The sequence below is a fragment of the Vulpes vulpes genome, chromosome 1 (assembly GCF_048418805.1).
Source record: "Vulpes vulpes isolate BD-2025 chromosome 1, VulVul3, whole genome shotgun sequence".
Classification (NCBI taxonomy): Eukaryota; Metazoa; Chordata; class Mammalia; order Carnivora; family Canidae; genus Vulpes; species Vulpes vulpes.
In genome coordinates this window covers 174,354,851-174,370,736 of record NC_132780.1, presented here as the reverse complement: position 1 = coordinate 174,370,736, position 15,886 = coordinate 174,354,851, and the positions used below count along the sequence as shown (strand labels likewise).

Here is a 15,886-nt window from a genome sequence, read left to right as displayed (position 1 = left end):
TAGTTTACGTACATCACTTCCTCTGAAAGCCCTTCCTTGACTAGCCTGAGTAGATCCTCCTTATTATTCTGTAACATGGTATTACGTTAATTTCTTGTTTGCATTTATCTCATTTTATAAATGTTTTGTTTATTTCTTTATTTATTTTCCCCTCACTTAGCTGTGGTTTCCGTTGTGGTTTCCGTGAATGCAAGAGGCAATCTGCTTTATTCACCAAGTGCTTTTTTTTTTTTAAACTTCTCCATTTTATTTTATTTTTATTTATTTATTTATTTTATTTATGATAGTCACACAGTGAGAGAGAGAGAGGCAGAGACACAGGCAGAGGGAGAAGCAGGCTCTATGAACTGGGAGCCCGACGTGGGATTCGATCCCAGGTCTCCTGGATCGCGCCCTGGGTCAAAGGCAGGCGCCAAACCGCTGCGCCACCCAGGGATCGCTCACCAAGTGCTTAATTCAGGGCCTGGCACATAATCGGTGTTCAGAATGTGTTTACGGAATAATGAATGTAGTGAAAGGATTCCTCCTAGCTTATTTATAGTTTCTGTTTCCTTATAATTTTAGTTTGACATGACTTCTCGTGGCCCAGCCCAACTCCCTCTTCATGATACTCTCTCTTTGTTTTTTCTCCAGGAATGATCTGCTGCTTGATGCTGGTTTAACTAATTATGGCAAGGCAAGGGTGAGCGGTGTTACAGGGTAAAACTGTGACAGCTCAGGCTGCTCCCTTAGCAGGGGCTTTGGGGAAGGTTACCGTTGAAAAGAACTTTGAGGGGATCCCTGGGTGGCTCAGCGGTTTGCGCCTGCCTTTGGCCCAGGGCACGATCCTGGAGTCTCAGAATTGAGTCCCACGTCAGGCTCCCTGCATGGAGCCTGCTTCTCCCTCAGCCTGTGTCTCTGCCTCTCTCTCTCTCTCTCTCTCTCTCTCTCTGTGTTTTTCATGAATAAATAAATAAAATCTTAAAAAAGGAAAGAAAAGAGCTTTGAGACATACCGTGAGGGACGTGTTCAGTGTAAGAATTATTAGTATATTTTCCTCTTTTGTGCCATGATTCATCATGAAAATCTGAATAACCAAAGATTGCTTGTATTCAGTGACTCCATTAAGAAATAGAGTGGGAATACTTTGATAAAGCCATTATGGTTTATATTTACATAATCCTTATTCTTTTTGTAGTTACCTGTATAAATTCTGTAGCTTCTTATAATTTAATCCATCACCTTTCACTGTAAAAGTTAAATGCAAACAGCTAAAATGACACTGGACTTTCTTTTTAAGTTATTTATTTATTTATTAAAGAAAATAAAAATAAATAAATATAAATAAAATTTAAGTAATCTCTGTATCCAAAGTAGGCTAAAACTCACAATCCTGAGATAAAGAGTAGCATGTTCTTCCATCTGAGCCAGCCTGGCACCCCTGAGATTGGATTTCTTTCTTTCTTTCTTTCTTTCTTTCTTTCTTTCTTTCTTTCTTTCTTTCTTTCTTTTGTTCTTTCTTTTCTTTCTTTCTTTCTTTTTTCTTTCTTCTTTCTTTTTTTTAATTGGATTTCTAATTTTAAAAAAATGAACAAAAAAGCTATAGAAAGAATGTCTAGCATTTCAAAAATAAAAAGTCTAGCATTTCAAGTATATTTAAAATATTAACATTTTTTTAAATTAACAGAGTTTATTTTTAAGAGTGTTTCTAGGTTTGTTTGTTTTTTTTAAAGGTTTTATTTATTTATTCATGAGAGATACACAGAGAGAGATGCAGAGACATAGGCAGAGGGAGAAGCAGGCTCCATGCAGGGAGCCCGATGCGGGACTCTATTCAGGTACCCTGAGCTGAAGGCAAACGCCCAACTGCTGAGCTACCCAGCTGTCCCTTTTTTTTTTTTTTTTTTTGTTAAATAATTTTTTTTTAAATTTTTATTTATTTATGATGGTCACAGAGAGAGAGGCAGAGACACAGGCAGAGGGAGAAGCAGGCTCCCTGCAGGGAGCCCGACGTGGGATTCGATCCCGGATCTCCAGGATCGCGCCCTGGGCCAAAGGCAGGTGCCAAACTGCTGCGCCACCCAGGGATCCCCAGCTGTCCCTTTTTAAGACTGTTTCCAGGTTTAAGAAAACTAAGCAGAAAATAGTTTCCAGATACTTCCTCCTCCAGCCTTCCTCTACCCCGGTGTTAACATTGTGCATTACTTGGTACATTTGTTACCATTGACAAACCAATATTGATACATTATTATTAACTAAAGTCCACAGTTTACATTAGTGTTCACTCTTTACGCAGTATGTCCTGAGTTTTGACAAATGTATAATGACCTGTATCCATCATTATAGTATCATACAAAATAGTTTCATTGCCCTAAAAATTCCCTGTGCTCCACCTATTTATCTACCCCTCCCTCCCTCTGAACTCCTGACAATCACTGATCTTTTTCTAAGTTTTGCCTTTTCTAGAATGTCATACAGTTGAAATCATACAGTTTGCAGCCATTTCAGATTGGTTTCTTTCACTTAGCAACATGCATTTAAGATCTCTCCGTGTCTTTTCATGGCTTGGTAGCTCATTTCTTTATAGCACAGGATAATATTCTATTATATGAATAGAAAAGTTTGTTGATCCATTCACCTATTGAAGGACATCTTGATTGCTTCCAAGTTGTGGCAATATGGATAATCCACACATCATGTGGATTTTGGGGGGTACCTGGGTGGCTCTGTTGGTTAAGCATCTAACTCGTGATTTTGGCTCAGGTCATGATCTCAGTCGTGAGATTGAGCCCTGTATTGGGCTCCGCGTTGGGCTCCATGCTAGGCATGGAGTCTGCTTGTGATTCTGTTTCTCCTTCTTCCTCTGTTCTTTCCTTGCCTCTCTCCTCACAAAACAAAACATCATTTTGGGTTTGTTTGTTTGTTTTTGGTGTGGGCTTAAGTTTTCAACTAATATGAGTAAATACTAAGGAAAGCAACTTGTGAGTCACATAGTAAGTATGTGTTTAATTTTGTAAGAAACTGCCAAACTATTCTCCAAAGTGTCTATACTATTTTGCATTCTCACTAGCAATGATTAAAAGTTCCTGTTGCCCACGGCACCTGGGCGGCTCAGTCGGTGGAGCATCTGACTCTTGATTTTGGCCCAGGTCATGATCTTGGGGTCCTGGGATGTAATGTGCATCAGGCTCCATGCTCACTGGGGAGTCTGTTTCTCTCCCTCTCTCTCTCTGCTCCTCCCTCTGCTTACTGTCTCTCTCTCTCAAATGAATACATCTTTCTTAAAAAATAAATAAATAAAAGTTCCTGTTGCTCCACATCCTTGCAGCATTTAGTGTCCATGTTTTGGATTTTGGCTATAATAAGTGTGTAGTAGTATTTCATCATTTTAATTTGCAATTCCCTAATGACATGTGATGTTGAGTATCTTTTCTTTTTTTTTCTTTTTTTTAAATTTTTATTTATTTATGATAGTCACACACAGAGAGAGAGAGAGGCAGAGACACAGGCAGAGGGAGAAGCAGGCTCCATGCACCGGGAGCCCGACGTGGGATTCGATCCCGGTCTCCAGGATCGCGCCCTGGGCCAAAGGCAGGCGCCAAACCGCTGCGCCACCCAGGGATCCCGAGTATCTTTTCATATGTTTATTTGCCATCTGTTTATCTTTGGTGAGGTATCTATTCAGATCTTTTGCTTATCTTTTATTTTTATTTATTTTTATTTTTTATTTTTTATTTTTTTGCTTGCTTATCTTTTAATTGGGTTCTTTGCTTACTGTTGAGTTTTAAGAGTTCTTTGTATCTTTTTTGTTTTCTTAAAGATTTTTAAAATTTTAAAAATTTATTTTTAATTAATTTAATTAATTTTTTAGTAAACTCTACACCCAACATGAGGCTTGAACTCACAACTCCAAGATCAAGAGTCACATGCTCCACTGGCTAAGCCAGCCAGGCACCACACAGTTCTTTGTGTATTTCAGATATTAGTCCTTAGCAGATAAGTGCTTTGCAAAGATTTTCTCCCAGTTTGTGGATTTTCTTTTCATCCTTTTAGCGGTGTCTTTGCAAAAAGATGTTCTTAATTTTAACACAACAGCCTTTTAATTACCATAAAGATAAGATGTCAGAGATGTTGCAAAAAACTTCCTTTTTTAAAGGAAAAAAATCCAACTTTTAAAAGGGAAAAATCCACTTTATTTGTAACAAAACTATCTTGATTACTAGTAAGATGTAATGGAATGACTTTCAGTCTGTTTGACTCTAGGTTTTTGTGATTCTGAAAGAATGGTGGTGTATTGTGGATTTTTCCTATATTAACTCTAGGGTCGGGATCCCTGGGTGGCGCAGCGGTTTGGCGCCTGCCTTTGGCCCAGGGCGCGATCCTGGAGACCCGGGATCGAATCCCACATCAGGCTCCCGGTGCATGGAGCCTGCTTCTCCCTCCGCCTGTGTCTCTGCCTCTCTCTCTCTCTCTCTGTGACTATCATAAATAATAAAAATAAAAAAAAAATAAAAAAAAAAAACTCTAGGGTCCCCACTCCATTATCACATTAATATATGGTATTTGAAGAAAGTTTAGGAAACATCAAAAGAAGAAAATCTGATTTTTTCCTAAACAATGTGGCACTAAGTGCAAGAATATTGGATGACAAAAGCTCAAACAGGTGTGCTTATATATCTGCCATTCATTAACTGCAATTAAATTAACCTTTCATTACTTCATGGATGAAAAGGCAGAAATTAGGTACACAAATAATTAACTTTTAATTAAAAAAACATTTTTAAAATTAAATTAGATATATTTTTTAAAAATATGGAATGCTTCATGAATTTGTATGTCATCCTTGTGCAGGGGCAATGCTAATCTCTGTATTGTTCCAATTTTAATATTTTAGTAAATGTGCCATTGAAGTGAGCACAATAGTTAACTTTTAAAAAAACACATATTTAGGGGTGCCTGGGTGGCTCACTTGGTTATGTGTCTGTCTCTTGATTTCAGTTCAGGTCATGATCTCAGGGTCATGAGATTGAGCCCTGTGTTGGGCTCTGTGCTGGGCATGGGGCCTGCTTAGGATTCTCTCTCACTCTCCTTCTGCCCCTCACCCCACCTTCCCAAAAAATAAAATGAAAACCATATTTATGGGAAGAAGTATCACCAAAGTGTCTGAAGTAAAAAGCAGATGGTCTCACTCCATGTCATCCTTCTCTATAATTGTAATTATTTTGTATAGAAACAAAAATCTTTATGTCTATCTGGTTATACACATACATACAGACATGCAAGCTTCATGAGTCCAGGGTTCACCTATGTCTATCTTGATGTACATCATTGTAAGCCTAGTGCATACCATGGACTTCGGTACACAGAAGGTGCTAAATTTAATGAAGAAATGTCACACTCTACATTGTTTTTAGGTGGCTTTTTTTTTTCTTTTAATGTAAGAATGTAACCTGAATATGTATCCATGTTAGGGCATTGATAGCTATTTCATTATTTTCAATGGCTCCAGAATAATCCATTATGTGAATGCACTATAATTTCTTCAACCAGTACCCTATTACTGGATGTTTAGGTTTTATATATATATATATATTTAAAGATTTTATGTATTTATTCATGAGAGACAGAGAGAGAGAGAGAGAGAGAGAGAGAGAGACAGGCAGAGACACAGGCAGAGGGAGAAGCAGGCTCCATGCAGGGAGCCCGATGTGAGACTCAATCCTGGGACCCCAGGATCACGCCCTGGGTCAAAGGCACAGCCAAACCGCTGAGTCACCCAGGCTGCCTGGTTATATATATTTTTATACACACACACGCACGCACGCATGCATACACATACCTATGTACAGCATTACAAACAATACTCCAATAAGCATTATAGCCAAATTATTTTGTATAAAAGTTTTATCAATTTGTCTTCTCACTAACAGTTGAATGTGTGTTTAGCTCTCCACATCTATGCTAGGGATGATATCCCAAATTATATATTATCAATCTTTGTTATTGTTGCTGTTTCTTTTGTTTTGAAAAAGGGAATTGCAGGCTATTTTGCTATAAAGGGAAGTTTGGATTCAAATAGGGGACGATCCTAAATGGCAAATAGGATATTTGAATATTTTTGAAGTAATGATAGAGTTTGAGATTTCTTTTTTTTTTTTTTTAAGATTTTATTAATTTATTCATGAGACACAGAGAGAGAAGCATAGACATAGGTAGAGGGAGAAGCAGGCTCCCTGAGGGGGAGGGATCCTGGGATCACAACCCGAGCCAAAGGCAGACACTCAACCACTGAGTGTCTCAGGTGCCCTGAGAGAATTTTTTAATACATCATAAAATGTTTGAGCTGGAAGAGATCTTAAAAATTATCTGTTTCACGAACTAGGGGTGGTGGAAGGGGAGGAGGGCGGGGGGTGGGGGTGAATGGGTGACAGGCACTGAGGGGGCACTTGACGGGATGAGCACTGGGTGTTATTCTGTATGTTTGTAAATTGAACACCAATAAAAATAAATTTATTATAAAAAATTATCTGTTTCAATGAACTTCTTTTGTAGGTGGGGAAACAGAAATTCTGAGAAGTAAAATGACTTATTTAACCACACACTACCCATTAGTAGCAGATCTGATATTAGACCAAGAAAGATTGTTTGGGTCTCGACCTATTATTCTTTGGTTTTATTCAGCAAATATTTACTAAGCATCTTATGCTAAGTACTAAAGAGGATTCAGCAAGCAAGAACACATACTATTAGCACTTTTTTGTGCCAGATCTTTCAGATCCATTTTCATCTAGCCCAATGTATATACCATACCAAATCAATCAATCAATCTACTAAGTTTTTTTTTTGTTTTGTTTTACTGTGTTGTTTAGTATTATTAGGTATTCCTATGTTTCAGTAATGGTAGTAATTCTTGGAGTCAAGCCTGGAATAAGTTCTGTAGATCAGGAGGAAAATTATACTATTGTTTTATCCAAAAAGGAGAGCATGACTGATTGCTTTTTTTCTCAGGACTGTTGAGAGTATCAGTCATTTCTCTGTGTAGGTCCTCAGTGTGCACAAACCTGAGAAATGCCAGAATTGAGAAAGGCCAGCTGAAGTTAGAAGAGTGGCTGAAATGTGGCTGGGGAGACAGGTTGGACAAATCATGGAGGGCTTTGTTGATCTAGTCAAGGATTTTTGCTTTTGTTCTAAGTGTAATGGGAAACTAATGAAGGGGTTTAAGCGGATGCTCCACAGGGTCTTATTTGCAATTAAAAAGAGATGGAGGAGGGGGGAGACCTTTGGGTTTTAAATGGATTAGGAAACTGTAAGGTGGATGAGTCAGGAGGCTATCTATCATTAGTCTGGATGGTAGCTTAATGGTGATTTGTTCCCTGGCCACAATTTACAGAAAAATGGACATACATTAGGGACACGGAATTGACAAGATTTTGGTTAACTGATAGGGCATTGAGAGACAGACAGAAGGTCGTGTCTTGTATTACATTCTAGTTGCCAGCTAATGCTGCCGGATGCAAGTGGGTGATGTTCACTGAGATGGGAACTCTGGAGATAGAAGACTGGGGGAGGATCATCATGTGGTCAGGTTTGACAGGTTGTTTTAGAGGGCCTGAAAACTCACATAAAGGTCTAGGGAACAAAGGACAGAGGTCAGAGAAGAGCTGGAGATTTTAATTTGGGAGTCTTGGTTATACTGTAGAGGACATTGCCTAGGTAGAAGCCCCCCGCCCCCGCCCTTCTTCTTCTTCTTCTTTTTTTTTTTTTTAAGGAACTTGATCGCCAGGAATGTCTAAAAACGTGTTGGATGGTTCAGATGCATAATTTTCATTCTTTCATTCATACGATTACTCTGTTTTCACTTTTGTAAACATTTAGGTTGTTTTTCATTTAGGACATTATGTACCTTTGCATTACGAACTAAAACCCTTGTTGCCACATGAGTCGAATACCACAGATACATGTGTAATAGGAAGGGATTTTTAGGTCCTGGGGATGTCAGATCCTTGCTAAACGGATTGGCCAGATAGTACTTTGGTGAAATATTTCCTATTTTGATCCAGCTACCTGTGGAAAATAATCTGGCGTTTCATGTGCTTAAGCACTTTGAAGAACACTCATCTAACTTTTCCTCGAACCCATCTGTCACAGCATAGAGCTTATTTGGGGAACCAGTGAGGTCTTAAAAATAAGATTTTTTTTTTTTTTTTAAATCAAAAGGATACTATTACATTACAGCTGAATGGGATAAAATTAGTATCCGAGCCGCGACTGCAATTGTTAACGCTTTTGTCCTGTCTTTCTTATACCTAGTAAGTGGCTACAAAGGAAATGTCACTTCGCATAAGATCTAGTTGCCAAGATTTTTAAAAAGAAACACAGATCTGTGTTCCTCACAGTCGCCCTGGCCACGCAGCTCTGTGCTCCTCAAGTTGCTCGAACTGTGCTGCGAGGAAGCCCTTCGCTGCTTAAAAGGCCAGGGACGCGGACGATTGCACAACTCCAGCACCGGGCAGTTTCGCTTCCAAATCTGGCCTTCGTAGTATCCCACGGCCCGAGCGGCCTCGGGCTCCAGCGAGCCGGCCCCGGCCCCCTCCAGAGCAGCCCGGGTTTCCCCGTCCGCGCCGCGGGCGCCCCTCCCTCCGCCCAAGGTTTTCGCGAAAGTGAAGCCGCGCGGGCGCGGGGCGCGGGGCGCGGGGCGCGGGGCGCGGGGGAGCCCATTGTCCGGCCCGGGAGCCCTGCGCTCCCCACAGCGACCCCCGCACTCGAGTGCCACGGGCCAGGTTCACCAAAGGTCTGCGGGTCTCCGCGCCGCTCCCCTCCCCCCGCCGCCCCATTGTCTGCCTTGCCCCGCCCCGGGGGACACGTGCGCCTGCAGCTTCCCGAGCGAGAAGAGCGCGGGGCGGCGGCGGCGTGGACACCGCCGCGAACGGCTACGCGACCGCGGCGCCGGGGGCGGGGGCCGGGCGCGCACGGACCGGTGGGTGCCCTCCGGGAGCTGCGGTGGCCTTCCGCGCCCCCCGCCCCGCCGGCCCGGGACGGGGCGGGCGGGAGTCGGCGGGGGGGGGCGGCGCGCGTGGTGCTGCGGTGGGGGTGGGGCGGGGCGGGGTGGGGAGATGCCTGTCTCCTGACAAAGGAGAACGAGTGGGACACGCTGAGCCGGCCCGCCCCGCATGGAGGAGAACCGGAGGGGGAGCGGGAGGGGAAGGGGCGGGCCTTTCATTCACTGTCGGCCCCTCCGCCGCCGCCGGAGCGGAAGGGCGGGGTCTCGCGCCCCCTCCCCCGGGAGGTGAGGAGCAGGGAGGTGGCGGGGCGTGGGGGCGGAGCCCGCGGGCGCGCGTCCTGAGGCGTCGGCTACGTCGTCACGTCAGCGCGGGAGAGAGAAAGAGAGGAGCCGACTCGGCTGGGACTGGGGGGACGGAGCCGGGAGAGCGAGCGAGCGAGGGAGGGCGTGAGCGAGCGTTCGAGCGAGGAGGGGAAAGGCGGCCACTCGAGTCTGAGCGGCCGCGGACGGCACCGGGAGTGGTGGGGGAGAGGAGCAGCGAGGGAAGAAGAGGGGCCGGGAAGGGAGCCCGCCGGAGGCTGGTGGCGGCGGTGGTAGGGGGAGAGAGAAGGAGGAGCTGGCGGAGGGCAGGGGCAGAGGGAGTGCGAGAGAGAAGCGGACGCGCGAGGGAGGGGAGGGAAGGGGGGGTCACGCGGGCGCGCGCGCGCGCACCGGGAGCGCGCTCGGAGGCGAGTGGAACTGGATCGGGTTTGCTGCCAGCGGCGTGAGCTTCGGCCGCCATTTTACAACAGCTCCACTCGCGCCGGACACAGGGAGCAGCGAGCACGCGTTTCCCGCAACCCGATCTCCTCGGACAGGATCCTTCCGCCGCAGCCCAACGGGGAGGTAACGACCGTCAGGACCCGGGTCTGGGAGGGGAGCACCGTGACATTGTGGAGGGAGCTGGGGGAGGGAGGTGTGGGGAGAAACCGGCTTTTCTGGAAAATGGATTCCAAGGGGGAGAGGAGCACGTTGACTGGGGCTGCTTGAGAGTAGGCCGCGGCCCGCGCCGCCACTTCCTCCTCTCCTCCATGTGCTGCCGCCGTTCGGGCTTTGTCTGCGGCGCTCCCGGGAGGAGGCGGCCCCGCGGCCCGCGCGGACCGCGAGCGGCGGCGGAGTTGGTGCTGTCGTGGCCGTCGTCGCGGCGCGGGAGTGGGCGGAGAGGAGCGGGTCCCGTCCCGCAGCCGCGCGGCGAGCTTGGGTGGTGCTCGCGGTCCGGCGGGCGTTAGGTAGTTCGCGGAACGCCCTCCCTCCGCCGGGGTGCCGGCCCCGGCCCCGGCCCGTGGGTGGGACAGCTGGCCCCGGCGCCGCAGTCGCTGCACGGATGGGCGAGGGGTGGGGGCTTGCACCGCGCGCCGCGGCTCACGTCTCGGCCGGGCGGGCGGGCGGCCGGGGGTCGCCGGCGCCCGGGGCGGAGAGAGCGAGAGCGAGAGCGAGCGCGAGCCATGTGTCACGGCGGAGACGGCGGCGCTGGGGGGGGCGGGGAGAGCCTGTGGCCTGGCGCCGCCGCGGCCTCGGTGTGAAGGGGCGAGGTTGTGCTGCTGCTGCTTTCTGGGGGCTCCGATCTTGGCTTCAGGTTGACGTTGGGAGCCGGTGATGGTCGTCTTGGCCTGGGACTCGGTGGGTTTCCGTGGAAGGAAGTTGTAGGACATTTGAAGGCGCAGAGCACGTGTTTCTAATGGGCTCCTGGTGGCCGCAGCGGTGAGGCTGCCGCTATGGGTGCGGAGTCGGGGGCGGGCTTTGGGGTGCGGGGGTGAAGGGTGGAGAAATTGGGTGGTAGGAAGGTAGCTTGTGTGAGCGCTTTGTTCTTCGCTGGCTGTTGTTACTGATCTATAAGCGGCAGGCGGGAAAAGCGCGCACTTTGGGGGTTTACCTTTGAGAGAGAAAAGACCAGCTTCGCTTTCTCCACACACCTCATTCTCTGTATGGGCACAGCTGCATGTGGCACGCTGGCTCGTCCTCGTGCTGATTGGGCTCCATTTGTAATCTGGTTTTTCCTAGGGAGTGTTAGCAGGTGAGTCAGGGGTGGTGCTAAGGAAAAACATAGTGAATCTGTCCTCCTGTGCCCCGCGCTCCAAATCTGGCTTGTCAGGCGATAGTGACTGCAAGGCTTCTTTAAAGGGAGGCGCAGGTTGGCTGGTGTAGCAATTGGTAGAGAAAAGTAAAGATTGGGGCTCTTATATTTCCTCTACCCTTTTTTGAAGATCCTAGTTTAATTTTGCTTATTGCGTTTGAACAGATCTCTGGAAACATGGCTACAGAACATGTTAATGGAAATGGTACTGAAGAGCCCATGGATACTACTTCTGCAGTTATCCATTCAGAAAATTTTCAGACATTGCTTGATGCTGGTTTACCACAGAAAGTTGCTGAAAAACTAGATGAAATTTACGTTGCAGGTAAGAACTAACACTTGCAAAATTATATTATGAAATTTTTCTATTGGATTTCTGGCTTTGAGCTAAAATAGCAACTTTTTGTGGTTTCCAATAAGTGTGGGAACTAGAGTTTTGCTTTGTCGTGATAGTTGTGAAGTAGAGGTTAAGGTGTAATAGAGGGAGGGAAGAAGGAAGGGTTAGGAGCTAAAGGCTGGCTGGCCAGATGGATAAGTATATGATGGTAGCAACAGCTGCTTAATGTTGGGAACAGGCCATGTGACTTTTTGGGGGTATTTTTATAGTAGGATTCTCGTTAAATAACTCGGTAACTGTAGATTTGTAGTCTTGTCTGTCTTGGTGTGGCTGTTGCTTTTTCCAGTGGTATTTGAAATGGAGTAGAGGTTCAGTTGTCCTGCTTGGTACTTTGTTGGTTGATTTTAGGATTTGTAAGCCTTATATATTTACAATAGAAATACTTAAGCATTCAGAATTATGTGACTTAGACACAGAACACGATGTAAAAGAAGTTGATTTCATTATTGTAAGTGTGGTTGAGAGGCCTTATTTAGTTGCGATTGCAGTTCAGAACGACTAAAGTATGTGTGTTTCTCATTATATAGATACGGGAAATGGAAGAATTCTTAGTTGGCAAGCATGTACCTGTATTGGCAAACGTGATCTCTTAAAAAAAAAAAAAAGTTTCCAAAAATAATAAAGCTGACAACTAATTAAGTTTTCTCTTCTCCAGGGCTGGTTGCACATAGTGATTTAGATGAAAGAGCTATCGAAGCTTTAAAAGAATTCAATGAAGACGGCGCATTGGCAGTTCTTCAGCAGTTTAAAGACAGTGATCTCTCTCATGTTCAGGTAACGCTAATTTCAGTGTAAATAAAATAAACAGCAATAGTTTTGAATTTTTTTTTATTAGAAACAGATAGGACAATTATTGTTAAATATGTTTGGAAAATTCTTTTGTAGAACAAAAGTGCCTTTTTATGTGGAGTCATGAAGACTTATAGGCAGAGAGAAAAACAAGGGACCAAAGTAGCGGATTCTAGCAAAGGACCAGATGAGGCGAAAATTAAGGTATATCTTTGAAAACTTTTTAAAAAAATTCCCTTCAGTTTTAAAGTTCTTTTAACACTTTTGTAGCTTTGGCAAATACTGCTTGGTAGTGAAATTGGGTGTGTTTCTTTAAGATGTTGAGAGTTAATAACCATGAGATAATTTGTTAATCTTTTCTAATCACTAGTTTTTGAAAAGTTCCTGTTTTATATGTAGAACAACTCACTTTTAAGTTTTTCTTGTTACTAAGGTACGGATCAAATCAGTGTTGGTATTCTAAAGAAAAGATTTAAATAAGTTGTACCATATTTCTAAATGTTTCCTGAAAAGCTGCAAGTCCAGATTAGTGACAGTGGAACAAAAAATAGGAGGGGATCAGTTCACTCCATACTTGTGGGGAATGTACATTTAACAGTTGACTGTTTTACTTAGAATTCTTAAACCCCCAAATTGAATGGATTTAGAATTTTAACACTACCTTCTTCCACTTCTATTACTGTTGATTTTAAAGCTCATTTGTTCACAGTTGACTGTTTTACTTAGAATTCTTAAACCCCCAAATTGAATGGATTTAGAATTTTAACACTACCTTCTTCCACTTCTATTACTGTTGATTTTAAAGCTCATTTGTTCATTTCTAAAGGGAGTTTTTATCAATAAAATTGATTAGTGTGGAAAAGTAAATGAAGAAACAGGCTGGGAGTGGATGCTTTTTTATTAAGGTCATGTAGAACCAGTGAGTAGACTCAAATGCAGCTAGGTTTTGATTTTTGTTTTGGTTTTTAGTTGTGTTGAGTTTTTAGTTCATAGAAAATGATGATCATAGTAGTTTTAATCTGGTGCTCTTAATACAGTGTGCTCTTGAACCCAGGGTTATGGTTTAAGAAAGTCAGTTATAAATGGTGCTATATGATGTTTTAATGGTACAGGAGGAGAGAGACTCAGAATGAGGATTTAGCTGTTAATGCCATCCATAAATTTGAGGCTTTCACAGGTCTGTGAGTGAATGTGTTTAAATCATATATCTAACTTTTTCCATAGAAATGAAATATGGTTTTCCCCTAAGTAATTCTATTCTAATTACATTTATATTTAGGGGTTATAGTTATTAAACTTTTATTAAATATAAAATTTAGTTTATATATGGTTTTTCTGTTTTGTTTTTGGGAGAGAGTGGCCTAAAGCTTTAGTGTGACTTAAATTGTAGCAAGAAGACACTGGTATTTTTAAGAAGAGATTTGATGGGGAATAAGTTTTCCTTAGTTTAGGGATTGGTATAAAAGGTTTTATTTGGGCCATATAAAGATTAAAGTGAAAAAAAAGATTAAGGTGAAAGAAGCATGGGGATATTACAATACAGGAAAAAGGGAAGATGAGCCATTTAATGATTTCATTTATGTTATAGTAATAGAGTAGATTTCAGTTTATTTTTGTTAAATGGTATTATATCTTTCTAAACATTTTGGTATAATAGAAAAAGCCTTTTTTAAAAATAATGTAGTGCTTTGTGGGCCTTTTTGTTAGAGTTTAGAAATAGAGGAGTTTTTTTTTTTAATTGAAGAATTTTTGTCAGATATTTAGCATTTTTGGGGGTAGAAGATGTATAAAAATCTGTCTAGTCATTTTCATTTTCATTTCCAGAAACTGAGGTGAACCCAAATCATTTAACAGCATTTTGATAAGATTTGTCATTGTTTGGTGTCCTCTTTTTTTTCTTTTTTTTTTTAATTTTTAAAGGTTTTATTTATTCATGAGAGACAGAGAGAGAGGCAGAGACAGGCAGAGGGAGAAGCAGGCTCCATGCAGGAAGCCCAATGTGGGTCTCAATTCCGGGACTCCAGGATCATGCCCTGAGCCAAAGGCAGATAGATGCTCAACCGCTGAGCGACCCAGGTGTCCCTGTGTCATCTTGTTTTTATTTCAGGATTTATCAGCTAGTTATTTGATTTTATTGTTTATAAAGGGGTTTTGTGCTTTGTGGTTGAGATAGTAGAAGAGAATAATTCTTGTTTTTTTCCTTAGGCTAGCAGCCTTCTCGTACTTTTGTCTATAGTAAGGGGTAAGAGAAACTAAGACGCTGTTTAGTAAATAGGAGTTATGTAAATTTTAACAGTTCACTTTTAGGGGAGATAAAATGTAGAAACTATTTCACATTGTTGGCAGTTACATAAAGTTTTCAAAGTCATTTTGGTTCTCCTTTGTTTTGAATGAACTATGCTGTCCTGTGAAGCATGGTGCTTGAATGTCAGATGTGTTAAGGAGGTTGTTCTTCCTGTAACTCCTAAGTTTCTGGACTTAGTTTGGGGACTGTAATTTGTTTAAAGGTTGGTGAAATGCCCAGAATGGCAGCATGTACTAGAAGTGTGGGGTACAGGGAAGTTGTTGAGTGAGAAATCCAGACTTGGGGAAGAGGAAACTTGTCTAGCTCCTTCTTTGGGGAAAAAATTAAACTCAACCAAATTAGTTGCAGTAGGAGCGCCTGGGTGGCTCAGTCAGTTAAGCATCTCCTTCAGTGCAGGTCATGATCTCAGGGTCCTCAGATGGAGTCCCACACTGAACCTCACATCAAGCCCCATATGTAGCCCCACACTGGGCTCCCTACTCAGCAGGGGGCCTGCTTCTCCCTCTCTCCCTCTTTCAAATAAATAAAATCTTAAAAAAAAAAACAAATAGTTGCAGTTATTATTATTTTTATTTTTTAAGAGATACTAACAAAATAGATACAGACCCTGCCTGAAAGTTGTTGATGGATCAATATTAGTTTTTTGTTCACTAAACACCAATTAATTGGAGACCAGAAAATAATTTGAACAGGATCCTGAAATTTTCACTAAAAATGGTACATTAGAGGAAAAATTCTAAAACAGTACCAAAAACCTGTTTGTAGGGATTGTTGCCAAGGTTGATGGGATGGAAAGATTTGAACAAGATTGATTTTTTTTTTTTTAATTGTGAAATGCATGGGTGTGGTCTTGTGATTTAAATGTATTAATGAATTTTGAACTTTTCAAGGCACTCTTGGAAAGGACAGGCTACACACTTGATGTGACCACTGGACAGAGGAAGTATGGGGGACCGCCTCCAGATTCCGTTTATTCAGGTCAGCAGCCTTCTGTTGGCACTGAGGTAAAGAAACTAAAAACTTGTACCTTTTGTAGTAAATGCACAGGTGTCTGGTTTCCTAAAGAAACTCTCCATGGTTTTTACTTCATGTTTAATTTACAGATATTTGTGGGCAAGATCCCAAGAGATCTGTTTGAGGATGAACTTGTTCCATTATTTGAGAAAGCTGGACCGATATGGGATCTTCGTCTAATGATGGATCCACTCACTGGTCTCAATAGAGGTTATGCGTTTGTCACTTTTTGTACAAAAGAAGCAGCTCAGGAGGCTGTTAAATTGGTAAGTTTCTTTTCTTTTAGTC

At 43.1% G+C, this 15,886-nt stretch overlaps 1 protein-coding gene and 1 pseudogene across 8 annotated transcripts in view; one reads left to right on the top strand and one right to left on the bottom strand.

Annotated features, from left to right (window-relative positions):
- Positions 1–4,785: 4,785 nt before the first annotated feature.
- LOC112926438 (U6 spliceosomal RNA) lies at positions 4,786–4,884 on the bottom strand (annotated as a pseudogene).
- Positions 4,885–8,839: 3,955 nt separating this feature from the next.
- The window catches only part of SYNCRIP (synaptotagmin binding cytoplasmic RNA interacting protein), a 31,869-nt gene continuing 24,822 nt past the window's right edge, over positions 8,840–15,886 (top strand). The window contains exons 1-6 of one of the 8 annotated variants that reach the window (XM_072736768.1): positions 8,840–8,956; positions 11,259–11,418; positions 12,146–12,264; positions 12,376–12,483; positions 15,475–15,588; positions 15,688–15,864. In XM_072736768.1, the coding sequence (XP_072592869.1) occupies positions 11,271–11,418; positions 12,146–12,264; positions 12,376–12,483; positions 15,475–15,588; positions 15,688–15,864 (666 nt within the window). In that variant the 5' untranslated portion in view covers positions 8,840–8,956; positions 11,259–11,270. Of the gene's footprint in view, positions 8,957–9,610; positions 9,866–11,258; positions 11,419–12,145; positions 12,265–12,375; positions 12,484–15,474; positions 15,589–15,687; positions 15,865–15,886 lie in introns of those variants that run through there. The other 7 variants (XM_072736789.1, XM_072736782.1, XM_026007456.2 and 4 more) reach the window with 7 other exon arrangements.